Source organism: Rhinolophus hipposideros (genome assembly GCF_964194185.1).
Source record: "Rhinolophus hipposideros genome assembly, chromosome: 9".
In the NCBI taxonomy this organism is placed as follows: Eukaryota; Metazoa; Chordata; class Mammalia; order Chiroptera; family Rhinolophidae; genus Rhinolophus; species Rhinolophus hipposideros.
Window position 1 is genome coordinate 46,852,242 of NC_138055.1, and position 14,358 is coordinate 46,866,599.

Here is a 14,358-nt window from a genome sequence, read left to right on the forward strand (position 1 = left end):
GGTTAGTAAAATTATGTAGGTTTCAAGTGTGCATTTCTATAATACATCATCTATATATTGCATTGTGTTCACCACCCAGCCAGTTCTCCTTCCATCACCATATATTTGACGCCCTTTTCCCTCTTCTACCGCCCTCTCCACCTTTACCCTCTGGTAACCACTAAACTGTTGTTGAGTTTTTGTCTTGTTCATTTGTTGCTTTTAGTTTTATATCCCACATATGAATGAAATCATGGTTCTCAACTTTTTGTCTGACTTATTTTACTTGGCATGATAATCTCAAGATGCTGCAGCAGTAGGAAAGTTCTAATCTAAATTATGCACTCTATTGATGCTTGCCTAGGTGTCAAGCTATTTAAGGTGCTTTTTGGTTTAGATAGGTTAATTAACAAACGAATAGATGAACCGGATTTCTGACCTACTACCAGGTCGGGCATTATGCAAAATTATCCAAACATTAAAAAAAAAAAAAAGATATACTAGAAAACCAACTTAGCACACAATTTAAAGAGAAAAAAATTTTATTGCAATATAAAATGCACTTATAAAATGTCCACAGAAGGCATGTAATTCTTCACTGCTATATAAATTTATTGGGAATACTTTATTCACCTTCTACTGTTACGATGATACCACCTAAAACATACTGTAAACGATGAGTTATACTCTATAACAAATGCATCACTGATTTTCAACAATCATTGGTTTAATAATAATTAGTTTAAGACTATATAATCCCATCTATATTCTGGAATGTCCATTTACTTTCTTGTAGTGTAGTGGAATTTAGAGTATAATTAATTGCACATGGATGGTACAGAAAAACATTCACTACTAAATTATTTTATACCTTCATGAGTTTTACGTTCTTCCTGACTAAAAGAACAGCTTCAGCTATGGTCTGCACCACAGCTCCAGGATTCTTAATGCACTAATTTGTGTATGTGTGTCCACGTGTGCTCCCACGAACAACTTAAAGTATTATCTTTAGTAAACAAGTGCAACATCACTGTTGATTATTTTGTATGTTTAAATATTATAGTCTGATTATTTGTAAACAAACAAAACCCCACACAAATACTCTTAATTCTAGAAAAAAAAATCTGTCAACCATAATTATTCTAATATGCTTTACTTGAACACATTGAGTTTCTGAAAGGTGCATATATTACCTTAGATAATAAGGTGTAAAATGAGTTTTCATATTTTATATTATGAAATGTGCATTTCTGATACTTGTTTTATGCAGCATAAAGTTTAGATCAAAAAATTCTAAATCCTGGATCCCCACAGTTCATTTAGAAAACACCTCCAAGTTATGGCTCTCGCAGCAGGTTTAACAGATCAAACATGAAGTGTTCTAGCTCCCTCTATTTCAAGTATCAAAGAAAAATGAGGCTCAAAAATCTCTGTAGATTGTAGCTGAAAATGCAAAGCTTTAGAAAATAGTTAAATATATTTTGAAATAAGATTCTTAAGTGTTTATTGATCTGTGTTAGATTGATAAGTACTAGGACTTTAAAACAATTTTATTAAATCTGAATATTTGCTCAAAAGTGATAAAGAACACAATTTGCTATAAACGTATGGTTTTGTAGAGAAATCAGTCTTGATGTTTAAAACGTTTTCAACATTGTTGACTTCAGTTTTATTTGCTTTTGAATATTAATTTAATATTTAACTGAACATAAATATTTGGCCTCACTAATAATGAAGTATTATTATTTTTGAAATAGAAATTTTTTAAAGCACTAGAAAGAGAATTTACTAAAGCCGTTTAAATGTGTCTTTCAATATCATCAGAAATTCTGCAGTACAGAAAATATCTTGTACCCTTCAGGTTTCAGAGTGAGCTGATCTTCTGAAATTTTAATGCCATTTAAAAAAATAAAAGTCAAATAGAAGACTGCTGCAATAAAGCACTGTTTCTCAAAGTTGTAGACATGATCCCACACAGTCTGACAGTTAGCAGTGCTCCTCAGAGTAAGCACCTTTCCACCTCTTAGGCACACTAAATTTTCCCCTTAGAAAATAATTTAAGCTGGTCCTTAACATATTCATTAAGTAGTATGAATATGTTAAGGTCTTTCTCTCATCCTTAAAGGAAAAAAAAAATTGGTGTCTCACTAAAGAGTAATAAGGAGTGTATCTTACTTTTAGATATTAGACTTTCTGGAATTGGCCCAACTTATAAAACTTTAAGAATTATATGAAAGTGTAGAATCATCACTCTATGAAAACAGTGTGACAAAATTAAACATCACTATGTTGAACCCTTTTCTAGCTTTAACTCAAAAATAGAAATTATGAGACTTCTATAACATTAATTTTAAAAACACGCAGAAGTGAAAAGTGCTATTTTTCAAAAAGTACATTTTTCCCCCTACTATATATCAACATGGAATGATTTCAGTTCTCCTGTACTAAAAGCTGAACTTTTAAAAAACTAGTATTGTAATACTTAATATAATGATATTAATCAGTAGTGGCTTCAGTTTCAGCTGGACCCCTAATTAGTCTTCGAATTCCTCTCTTTCCTGCAGGACCTTTTGGTTTTGCAAAACTTTGCTTATGTGCATGCTGCTTGGGGTGTACTTCTTCATAAAGGAAGTCTGCTGTCAACTCATCCCCATTGTCTATCTCAATCTGTAAGAGACGAAATTAGTAAAGTGTAATGCAATATGAAAAAGTACAACATTCAAAAAAAGTACAACATTCAAGACAAGCAATGAGCCAATTTTCAAGTATGAATACTCACAAATAAATACATAATATCCATTCCAGCAAGAGAGAATCAAATAGTTTCATTTTCATCTTTTTGGGAGGAGGAAGGGGGAAATTAAATGATTTGCTTGAATATACAATCAGCGATAATAATTTCTTTTTCGTTTCCCTCTTTCTTTTCCAATTTAATGTTTAAAAGTAGATACCACCACTATAACCGCTGTATTCTTAAGTTGTTCTGCTCTGATATACTGTATTCAAGAAACATTACTAATGGCCCCTTCATCACCTGGGACACTTAAAATCATTCTAGAACAGGGTTGGCAAAGTTTGTTCCACAGGCCAAATCTAGCCCAAGTTAAAAGAGTGTGGTTTACATTTTTAAAGGGTTGTAAAAACAAGACAAAATAATAAAACAAAGAAGAAGTGACAAAGATCTTATGTGGCGTGGCAAAGCCTAAAATATTTACTATCTGGTTCTCTTGTAGAAAAAGTCAGCCAGCCAGCCCCTGCTATAAAAGATGAATCTTAAGAACTTAAAAAGTGTGAGGGGTTCAGTAGCTAAAATATTGGTAGTTTGTAAGGACCTGTGTTTGAAGAGTTGAAGGGCACAGGAATAAACCAAACCCACGTCTCACATGCATTTAAGAAACTAAATTTAAGAAAATTGGTAGCTTAGTTCCCAAAATGCAAATGTTCATACCCATTTCCTTCTTTCCCAAAAGATTCTCAACCATCACATGATTCAGTTATAAATGGAGACTGTAGTTCCTTATTAATAACAAGTCTTGAAACAATCACAAATATGTAGCTCTAGTAGCACTGTCCTACAGGACTTTCTACAATATTGAAATGTTCTCTAAATTCTGCACTGTCAAACATAGTAGCCACTAGCCACATGTGGCTAATGAGCGCTTAAAATGTGGCCAGTGTGACTGAGGAACTGAACTTTACATTTTACTTAATTTTAATTTATACCTAAATTTAAATAGCTCCAAGTAGCTTGTGGCTACATATTAGAGAGTACAGACCTATAGGGAGACTGAGGTCAACCTAGGTCATCCCCTGGCACTTACAGTGGAGGAGATCCTAAGGGTTTATGATGAGAACAAGAAAAAAAATACTTTCATTTATAAATCACAAAATATCATCATCTACATGGAAAAGACAATAAAAATCTAGCAAAACTGAAAAATTTTAAATAGGTAGGTATTAAATACATTAATAAGATAAATTAGATAAATAGGTAGGTAATTACCTTTCTAATGACATCCATTTGTAGTTGTCTTTCTACAATATCTAGCAGAGGGCTCTTGCAGCTAGAATACAGCATCCGTTCTCTTATACTGCATGTGTATCCCGGCATTGAATAAATAAAAACTGTAAGTTAAAAAAAATAATAATAATACAATTAGCAGCATATCAATTACAGCAAATACTAAACCTCCTAAAACTACACCTAAGCCTTCTGGGCGAGAAATAAGAATACAGTGCTAAAATATCAATAACCAAACTGAAAGTAACATGTTAAAAACAAATATATCATATACCTATGGACTCCAAATAGTCTCCTTCATGGGAATGTTTATACAGAAAGAAATGGTAACGTGCTGAATCCTTGGGAATCCTCTTTGGCAAATCTTTTAGTTCTGTATTTGCTGTGTTGGCCAGAATTATAATTTCATTTTTTATATCTATTTCCTGTCAATAAGAAACAAAATGCACTCATTAAAACAGATACAAAAAAATTTTAAATAATTAAACTAAGAGACAAGGAGGTACAGGTTTGATTTTTTCACAACAAACATATACCGCTTTTGTAATTTAAAAAATATGACTACAAAATAACCCAGAAGCATATAAAAAGTTTAAAGTCTATTAAAAAAAAATTTCTGTAAGCCATAAACTACCAAAAAGAGCAGCCGTTTTCATAATAATCGTGTCTCTTACCAATTGCACATAGTTGAGCTGTCTGTTACTCAATTTTTCCAAAGCCTGAAAAGCTTCTCGAGAAATAGGAAATGCTACTCCTTGCAGTGTTTGATGCTTAGTGTCCACACCCACGTCAGTTTGTACCTAAGTATGACAGATTTAATGTACTGATGAGGTTTTAGTATCAGCAGTGTCATGGCAAAGACAGCAAGCCAACCTCTACAAAGTGCCATTCCACCCTTACCCATTTTAGTGTAATTAAAATTAACACTTAAAATACTACGAACTTAAAAAGCAAATAATTTTTCACATTTGTTAATGTTCTGGTAGCACTTTGTCAACATGCAGAGTACTTGACACATCTTTACAAACATGTTGGCAGTGAATGTTTGAGTGTTAGTGGAACTCCAGGGGTTTTTATTTATGGTGGGCACTATTGCAGTGAGCTACATGAGCTCAGTGAAGTGTCTTCAGATTACACCTTTATAAAATTTTACTTGGTAAAATTTATAAACAGTGTGATATATATACAATATGTATAGAAGTCTGTTCTGTTAGACATCAAATATAACACAAACACCATGCACTGAACTGAAAGGAATACAAACAGTATACAAAGACACAACACAGTTCAACAAATTATACTACTGCAGAAGTTCCAGACTTAGAGTTTTCGTTACTAAGAACATGGGTGTAGTACATGTACTGGAAGAAGAGATTACTTCAAGAGAGCTTCCAATGCATTGTTTAAGACTTTTATACTCAATAAATGATAGCTAGTACAGGGTCTCATTTGCAGTGTTGCAACAGAAACTCCAAGAGAAATTTTACTTTAAAAAAAAGGAATGGAGATTCTACAGCATAAATGATATTGGATAATGAAAACATCATAGAACATATGCAAATGCATACCCCAATACGATCCTCTGGGTTCTGATTGCAAGGGATAAAACAAACTATCAAACTTATAAAAAAAAAAAAATCACATAAAAATCCCTCCTCACATAATTTGAGTTAAAATAATATGAAGATAGATTCTTGCTATCATGTTAATCTTAAATAATATTCAATCACTTTCCAGACTGATTCCTATTAGTCTGTTACTCAGACTAGTGAATAGTGGTTTCTGCTACTTAGTCTTTTCTATAAATCCCAGTAGAAATACGGTAGCTTTTCTAACTTAGAATGGCTACAGTAAACACAATAAAAAACGACAAACTCGAATATGGGTGAAATTTGACTCTAATATGCTAAACAAGTACCCAAACAACCATTTCCCATAAATATATGTGCACGTCCAAGTAATGTTCATAGAAGATAATTTACAGAACTTCTAAAAATCCTAAACATCATATAGCATTTATATTTTATTCTCTTTACTCATCACTATTCTCTGAAGTAACATAACAAAACAAACCTACTTCAGGCAACCTCATTAGATATAATATTGTTTTCAATAAATGGGTAACACTTTTTCCATTTATTTGGTATCAAAGTATTAAGTTAAAAACAGTTGTACCTCCAACAGGAAGAGTTAATGTATGTCACACATGATAAAGACATAAGCAAGCTCTTTATGAAACTGACATGAAATTTAATGTTCACTTTTAACTTTTTTTCCTGAAAACACTTTGAGCACAGTCTTGTCTCTAAACTAAACAAAATAAATGTAAGCTATCTACTTAACCTATAGATTCTCTAGTTATCTCTATATCTATGAATTAAAATATGGTATTTTCAAACACTTAAAATCTTGCTATAGTTTCAAAATGGTAATTTACCTCATTAATTTTAATCTGTCGTAATTCTTCCTCAGCTGCAGTCAATGGGGCAGGAGAAGATTGTGACTGCAAATATTTTTTATATCCATGTAACGATACATCTTCCTGTAAGTAGAGAAATGTACTATTACTAGTTATTCTCTAGAAGTCTAACCTCAGGTTACTTAGGAAAAACAAAATTATTAATTTAACAGAAAAGAAACTATTTTAATTGAAAATAGTGTCAAAAATTTTACTGTATCTTATTTTTTAACCCTTTATTCTATATGTTTCAAAAAATTTTAAGGGGAGTATCTACTCTTCATTTCCTGAAGTTTTATAATTACTAAGTCTTTTGTATGAGTGTGGTGGTGGCAATGCCAGCCACCTGATGAACTTGGTCATGCTTCAAAGTCTAACGGACAATTATAATTAACCTTCTGGGGAAGCCTGCCCTATAATGATTTAAAAATCAGTATATTCAGATTCTGAATTAGTACTATGATTTATATAATTTCTCTATAATTATTCATAGAAAATGATCATTCTTATTTAAAAGAAAAAATATTCCTAAGAGGTCTACTTTTCATCAAAATTTTGTGGTTTGGAAGACTGATAGAATTGAGAAAGTAGGCCACCTCACAATTAATGGTGAACAAAGTATTCCCTCTAATATTGTGCTCTACCTACCAGATTATATTACTTTCTGAATCACAATCAAACCCTCTTCACAAAATGTATTTCAATTTTCTTAGGTTGTGTATATATGTATAAATACATGTATTTACATACAAATTTTGTAACAGTAAATTCTCTGTCATAAAATTTGACTAGTTAAATATATTAATTAATCAACTAATTATCACAATTAATTATCAAATCAATTTACCTGTCTTAGTGCTCTGGTTTAAATAACATAGTTGCTACTTCCACAATGTGGGTATATATGCCCAAAATATCTAAAAATCACTTTCTCTTTCAAGTAGTCTCATATTTCTGAGCCTCATATTTCTGAGTCTCATATTTCTGATTTCCCCATCATTATAATGAAAAGGCTGAACTAAACGAAGGGTTGAACTAGATCATCTCTAAGCCATATTCTAGTTTTGAAGTCTAACAAAGGAGATTCCAACATATTTTAAAAGGATAAGTACAGTATTTCAGTTAACCTGCATATATGAAATATAACAATATTTTCTCTCTTATGCTTACAGAATCATCAATATGAATTCTTATCAATTACTCATTACCCAGTTCTTCAATCATGTATAATTATAAAAGCATAAATTCTGTACCTTTACTGTTCCAAATACTTCATCTTTAATGTGGCCACCTCCAAACTCCTTTTTCAGGGTTGCTCTTGTTGCTGCATACAACATTTTTTGACGAACCTAGTAATTAGTGAAAGTTTCCTTAGAAGTTTATACATAAAAACTATCATTACAAAAGAAAGCACTTTCTGAATTTATTAAAATCTTCAAGCACGTTAAAAATAAAATAAACTGTGATAAAGCTGAAATCCATTGACTGTGATATGCTAAAGTATCTGTCTACAAATAACTGTCATAACTATCAATGCCTATTAAGGTAGATTTCAATTTATAAGTCATATTTTTTAAAAAGTGGAAAAATTTTAATTTTTAAAAAATTACTAATTTTTCAAAATATAATGAGTTCAAGAATAAAAAACTACTTAAAACAAACAATATTTTAAAACATGAAGAAGAAAACACTGGAATGAAGCACCCTTGATACTAACATTTTACTAAAAACAAATCCAGATTAGATATTACTAATTAAGTTGTTTAAGAATCAAATATGCATCGCATACCTATGGCATAGACCACTGTATGAGGGACACATAAATGAAAAGAACAACAATATATACTATTATTAAAGGCTCTAATACCATTAAGGGAAAACTAAAGATAATTGCCAACCAACAGAAATCATTTCATAATCTTACATGGTCAAATCCACTATTTCTTTCAGATAGGACATATGGAATTATAGAGAAGGGGATGACTTTTGAGATTGCTATCTAGATACCTTTAAAAATTATTATTTTTCTGCAAGAAACAAGAGAATTACACTTTAAAATACTGGGCAGTATCCATATATTAATTTTGTCTTTTGTTCTATTTTTGTCAATCTATTAACTAACTTGACTAAAAAAGATTGTGTGTATCACTTGAATGGCAGCTATTTAGAATATTTAATATAATGTTCAATTAGTTCTCAGAATTATTACAATTATTACTCAGACCAAAGTAATTAGCTTTATTCTTTAGAGGTCTATAGTCATTTATAATTGTCACAGATTTTAAAATTTTAAATCAATAATAATTCTACTCATTTCAAGGGCAAGACTTCTGAATCTAAGCACATTACTCTTACTTCCACATTCTCAATCCAAGGATTTTCTCCATGGTCATTCCCTTCTATGGAAAATGACTGTTGCTTCATAACTTTCTCTTAGCCTGGGAACATGTCAGAATAAAATTTTCTAGCATTTAATGTTAAACTTAAGTTACAAAAAATTACTTACATGAGAATGATCTGGTGACCATGCAATGAATATCCATTCATATCCCTGGGCATTCTGAGAATCTAACCTGAATAATATATAGCATGGTTGTTTGTCTTCCAACAGGGGTAAAACAAAGGAATCATAATCCTTATCCCAGGAATCTGAAGGCTGACTACATGATCCAATCACAAGTTTCTCTATGAAGAACAATTTTTAAAAGATACATGAATGGTATGAAATATCAAATGGTAGAATAATGAAGAATAAATTAATATATAATTATTTCCTAATTACTATTATTCACATCAAAAAGAAAAAGGTTGCAACACAAAATATTATGATATAAAGTAGTATTAAAAACAGATGAAAAATATATAACTAGCACTGTTAAAATATGTTACATATAAAAAAAACACAAAAAAGGAACAGATAAAAATGATCACAAACAGTTGAGTTGGATGGTTGAAACATGGGTGATTATATCCTATTTTCTAAAATGCTTATGCTACAAGTTATCAACAAAATATATTTAAATAAGTGTACTACCACTCAAAGGATCAGTTCTGAAAGTAACACTGAGTTATACAGTAAGAAACATTAAATAAAACCAGGTTTAGCTCCTATTTGGCCATAATGCTACAAATTAAAAATTTGTCCAGAAGCATAAATTGGTATAGCCACTTTGAGGCACTATTTGGCAGAATCAAATAAAACTGTGAATGTACTCTGCATAGAGAATCTCTTACAAATATATACAAAGGTGTTTACTGAAGCACTACACAGCTGAAACTGAAATAGCCTAAATGTTATCAGTAAGAGAATGAACATACAGTATGTAGCATAGCCAGATGATAAAATTCTATTCAAATTTAATAGTAGTTATTAAGAGGAAATGGAAGTATTTGTTATATTATTTATACTTTGTAACTTATTTAAAATTTTTTTCTCAAAACAAAAATAAAATCAGAAAATAATGATTTAGCAAATAGTGTCATTTTCCTTCTGTAGAGATGCTAGTTAAACTTTTCCATTTGAGTTACTTAACTAGTCAGGAAGTGACGGTATTTAAAATTTTAGCTCAGTATTCCTAAAATATGCTGCTTTACAGTTACATTTATTCCTGTTGAGTGTAGTAACATATGTAGAACTACTGTGTATTTTTCAAACTATTCTGGTATTTTTAATATATAAGTAGAAAATGGAAAGCAAATTATATTTAATTCTAGTTTATGAAAGAACAAGTTATTTTTCAAACGCAAAATATTTCAAGGTATTTAGGAAATTAGGCCAATGGAATATTTTAACATATTCGTTTGTGATTAAGTAGTTATATTACTTGTTCAAATTCAAAGCTAGTGGAATTAAATGATTCTCCCACTGAACCAATTTTAGTCTGCTAACAGAATTATTTTGAAAGGATCAATTTATACTTTGTTACATTCTTAGAACTTTTTCCCAAAAGAAGGGGAATCAGTTCTGCAGCATATAGATTGCGATCAAATGGAGAAAATGTGAGTTTTAAATCCTTTGTTTCTACCTCAAAACTAACTTTACTGAATAACAATTCACAAATAACTATTTTATAATCACCTGTTTACTGATTCCAATTCCAGAAATGAAAGCACTGACATTAGAAATGGATTGTGGTGCAGAAACTGGGACAAGAAGTAAGAGGAAGACGACACATCAAAAACCAACATCTTTTTCTTTCCCTGATAGTCAACTTTCAGAATTTAGAAGGTAAGCAAGGGTCCACGGGACACACCCGGGACCAAGTTACCTAAAGGCAAGCTTTGAACTTGCTTCACATTAATAGTTCAAACCACTGACGACTTAGAAGTTTAAAAATGAAACATCCAATCATCAAGGACAAGCAATATTTTAAAATGTTTAACTAACCATTTTCAATAGATATTTTCAAAAGTCTGTATTTTCCATTTCTTGCTCTGGCAAAGACATCTTTAACATCTTCACTTGCTGTGGAAAAAGATAAACATAAACCTATTTTTTAATACTTATGTAAGAATACTTTCTAATGCTACTTAAGTGAGGAGAAATGAATTAATACAAAGAAAAATATCTTGAGTATGTAGCATCCTCTTATCAGTAATTTAAATTATAAAACTTAAGGTAAAACATAGTGGACACTACAGCTAAGAAATATAAATATATTTAAAAAGTACGTTAATATTAGTTCCAATTTGTTTTAGCTAATTCCACAGCAGAAATAACACGGAGAGTGAATATATTAAATTTACTCAAACCCGGTAATGAACAAATTACAAGTCTGAAAAACGCCTTTCTTGCTTGTTTGAAAAATTCTGAAAGCCTGGACTAGAAGAGCATGACGTTCATTCTCTTCTAGTCCAATTTCGAGCTCATGATAAACGAAAACAACGATTCATTTTCTACATTTTTCACATTAAAAACAACGGTAGAGATATCAGATGTCCTATCCTGATTAAAGAACGTTAATGAAATGCATTCAAGCTTATACTTCTGCTTACAGTTTTCTAACTTGTACGTCTCAGAGGCCGGAGTAAGCTCAATGAGCAAATGTATATTTAATAACCTAATCCTCGTGTGCCTATTAAAGCTTCAATTTCGTTCTAATTTCGTGCTTGGGTTGCCGACTGACAGCGCGAACCACGGTTTTAACTAGTGCTCGCGAGAAGGTGCAGGCAGGCAAGTCAATAATTACACACGGAAATGTCAAACCTAACGCGGACAAAGAGAACGCGTTTAGGTTGGAGACTCGGCCCGTGCGTGTGTGTGCGCGCAGGGGCACCGCGGAGGAGCGGCGAGGGCTGTTGGGAGCAAAACACAACAAAGCGTTCAACTGGGGAAAAGCTCCGTCGTCTATTAACAGGAAGCGCTTGGGTTTCCATTCGAGCTCATGAAGTGATCGCGAGTAACCCCGGGGACACACTCTCTGATGGTGAGGCGGCTTCCCAGACTGCCCGTTTTCAAACAAGGAAATAACGGAGGGGAGCTATAACTGCGCGTTCGTTCAACTGCCTGCATGGCGTGATTAAACGCAGCTACGCCGGTCACACTTGTCAGTCCCCCAGAGGAGGACCTAAGGAAAAGATCCAAACACTCTCCATCCTCGGGATTTCGCGGAGCACAGTTCATGTCCCCATCTTGGAAGAAAACACGGAAGAGTCTGGGGAGCGCCCTCACTGGAAATGAAAATTCCCCAGCGTCTTTCTTTGTATGATCAAGACCCCGTTAACAATCTCCTTTGGTCCGTTAAAAGGAAAATCCTCCCGTCTCTCGACAGCAAAAGAAGCCCCAGTCGCCTCCACCTTTGCAGGTCTTTCCTACCTGATAAAAAGGGGGAAAGCTGGGCTAAGGCAGGGGCCATTGGAAGGCACGCCCCCTTCACCCAGGCCGCCTCGGAAACCAATTTCCTTCGCTCCTGCGAATTTCAGGTCCGTCTGCAACGTGGCGGCGGCCGGGAGAGACGCAGGCCGGGAGAGCCCGGGACACTGGAGCGCGGAGGCGCGGAGGCCCGGCTCGCCCTGCGGGACCGCGTCCCCGCGCTCCCAGCCCGACTCTGGCCCCGCCAGGCCCGCAGCCCGCCCGGCTCTTCCGGGATCTCCCGGGAGTCCCTTCCCCGCGGGCCGCGCCGGGCGCCGTTACCTTGGATGCCGGTCTGGTGGGACATGGCGGCGGCCGCGGGCTCCCGGCTCCGGCGCTGAGTGCAGCGAGCGGCCCCGGCCGGCGACTCCAGGAAGTGGCCGCTCCTCCGCCAGCCCCGGCGCGTCATCAGCCCGCGACCAGGGACCGCCCCGCCCCGCGCAGTCGACAGCGTCTTCGCGCGCCCGGGCGGCCCGTGCAGTGTTCGCGAGGCGGGGCTGCGGTGCGCGGCCGCGGCTCTCACCTCCATCCCTCTGCCCGCGGTCCCTGCGCCCCGCCCTGGCCGCCGCTTCTCCCGCTCCACCTTGGTGACACCCCACTGAGCCAGCACGGTGGCTTTGCTTCCAGCGACTCGGCCGACACCGCCTTTCAGCAAAAGGATGCTCGCAAACGGAAATGACCATTTTACTGAACGTACACTTGCAGCTGTAAAAGGATGTGCACAATACCCTTCTTGGTTCACTCTTCCTGTAATCTATACAGTTTAATGTAAAAGGTCACTTCCGCCCCATTTTTTAAAAATGAGAATCAGTATACTGTAGGCGGCCTCCCATCAAATTTTCCCACGTGGGTGGGTGATGAGGGTAAAGGGGATCAAATATATGGTGATGGAAGGAGAACTGACTCTGGGTGGTGAACACACAATGGGATTTATAGACGATGTAATACAGAATTGTACACCTGAAATCTATGTAAATTTACTAACAATTGCCACCCCAATAAATTTAATAAAAAAAAATTTTCCCACGTTTTTAATTAATCTCAGACTGTCAAGTTCTCTTTTTTTCAGTTAGGCCCATTTAGAGACCAAGGTTTTTTTTTCATTGGAAAAAGAGAAAGCCACTGCGAGTGAGAAGATTATTTGACTTGAGTATTTCTCTGTGGTCGATTCTGCCAGAGCAAACTGTCATACGGCTCTGCTTTAGATTAGCCCGTTAATTGTTTAATCAAGCAATTATTCATGATTTACTTGATTAATGTGCAAGGTAACAGCAGATATTAAAGTTCTTTTCGGTTTTTTCCTTATCTGGACATGTTTTTGAGGGTAATTTTAGTAATTTTTTTGTACTACTTTTCTGCTACTAGATTACAGTTTCCTGGGCAGAAAGCTGGGACTTTTGTTTCTAAAGCCTTGAACTGACAAGTATACAAAATTACAATCTACTCATCAGCAAATACTTTGTTTAGGCCAACAATATAAGGCCACGTTAACAAAATCACTCTTCAAATGTATTTTTAGTTACTAAGTAGCAGGCAGGCAGTTGTTTTTCTTTACAAGGATCACAACGAATATGGTTGCTATGTTCTGTTCCTTGTTATCTAAGCCCTATTTTTCAAACAGATCCTCATGTTCCAGAATAAGTAAAATTTAATATGAGTTTTATGACTTGTTTGGACTTAAGAAACATAGGGAGGAGTTGCATTCTGACCAAATTCTTCCTGACACAACAGTTCACCCTGATTTACTAGTTTTGACTGCATTGTTGAACAGAGAAAATTGTAGAGTTCATCTGCAATTTTTTGACTGATTCGTGTCCTAGTGACTAGGGAAAATTGCTTGAGGAAATTGGCACTCTCAAAAGTACTGGTGAGAAAAAGCATAGCTCTCGCATATTCACGCCTAGAAAGGACCACTGTGTGCTCAGCCCTGACAAAGGGGAAAGTTCACCCTGGCATCCTTGAAAAGTGCTTATTTTCTTCCAGTACAGTAGGTTGACTTTAAAAAGCCTAATGGACCTTGGGTGCATTATTTTTGAAATGGCAGAAGTT

The 14,358-nt window shown here is 34.8% G+C and overlaps 1 protein-coding gene across 3 annotated transcripts; it reads right to left on the reverse strand.

Moving 5' to 3' along the window:
- Positions 1-505: 505 nt before the first annotated feature.
- Positions 506-12,714, reverse strand: TWF1 (twinfilin actin binding protein 1). Of its 3 annotated transcripts, none has more exons than XM_081059815.1 (10): positions 12,592-12,714; positions 10,846-10,923; positions 8,965-9,143; positions 7,712-7,807; positions 6,438-6,542; positions 5,569-5,589; positions 4,675-4,800; positions 4,275-4,425; positions 3,983-4,104; positions 507-2,646 (listed from the first exon to the last, which is right to left on the reverse strand). In XM_081059815.1, the coding sequence occupies exons 1-10, from the start codon at positions 12,614-12,616 to the stop codon at positions 2,476-2,478; spliced, it is 1,074 nt and encodes a 357-aa protein (XP_080915941.1). In that variant the 5' UTR covers positions 12,617-12,714; the 3' UTR covers positions 507-2,475. The 3 variants fall into 3 exon arrangements, with proteins under 3 accessions (XP_080915942.1, XP_080915941.1, XP_080915943.1); XM_081059817.1 differs by lacking the exon at positions 12,592-12,714 and adding an exon at positions 12,274-12,401; XM_081059816.1 differs by lacking the exon at positions 5,569-5,589 and having other exon boundaries at positions 506-2,646.
- Between the last annotated feature and the right edge of the window lie 1,644 nt (positions 12,715-14,358).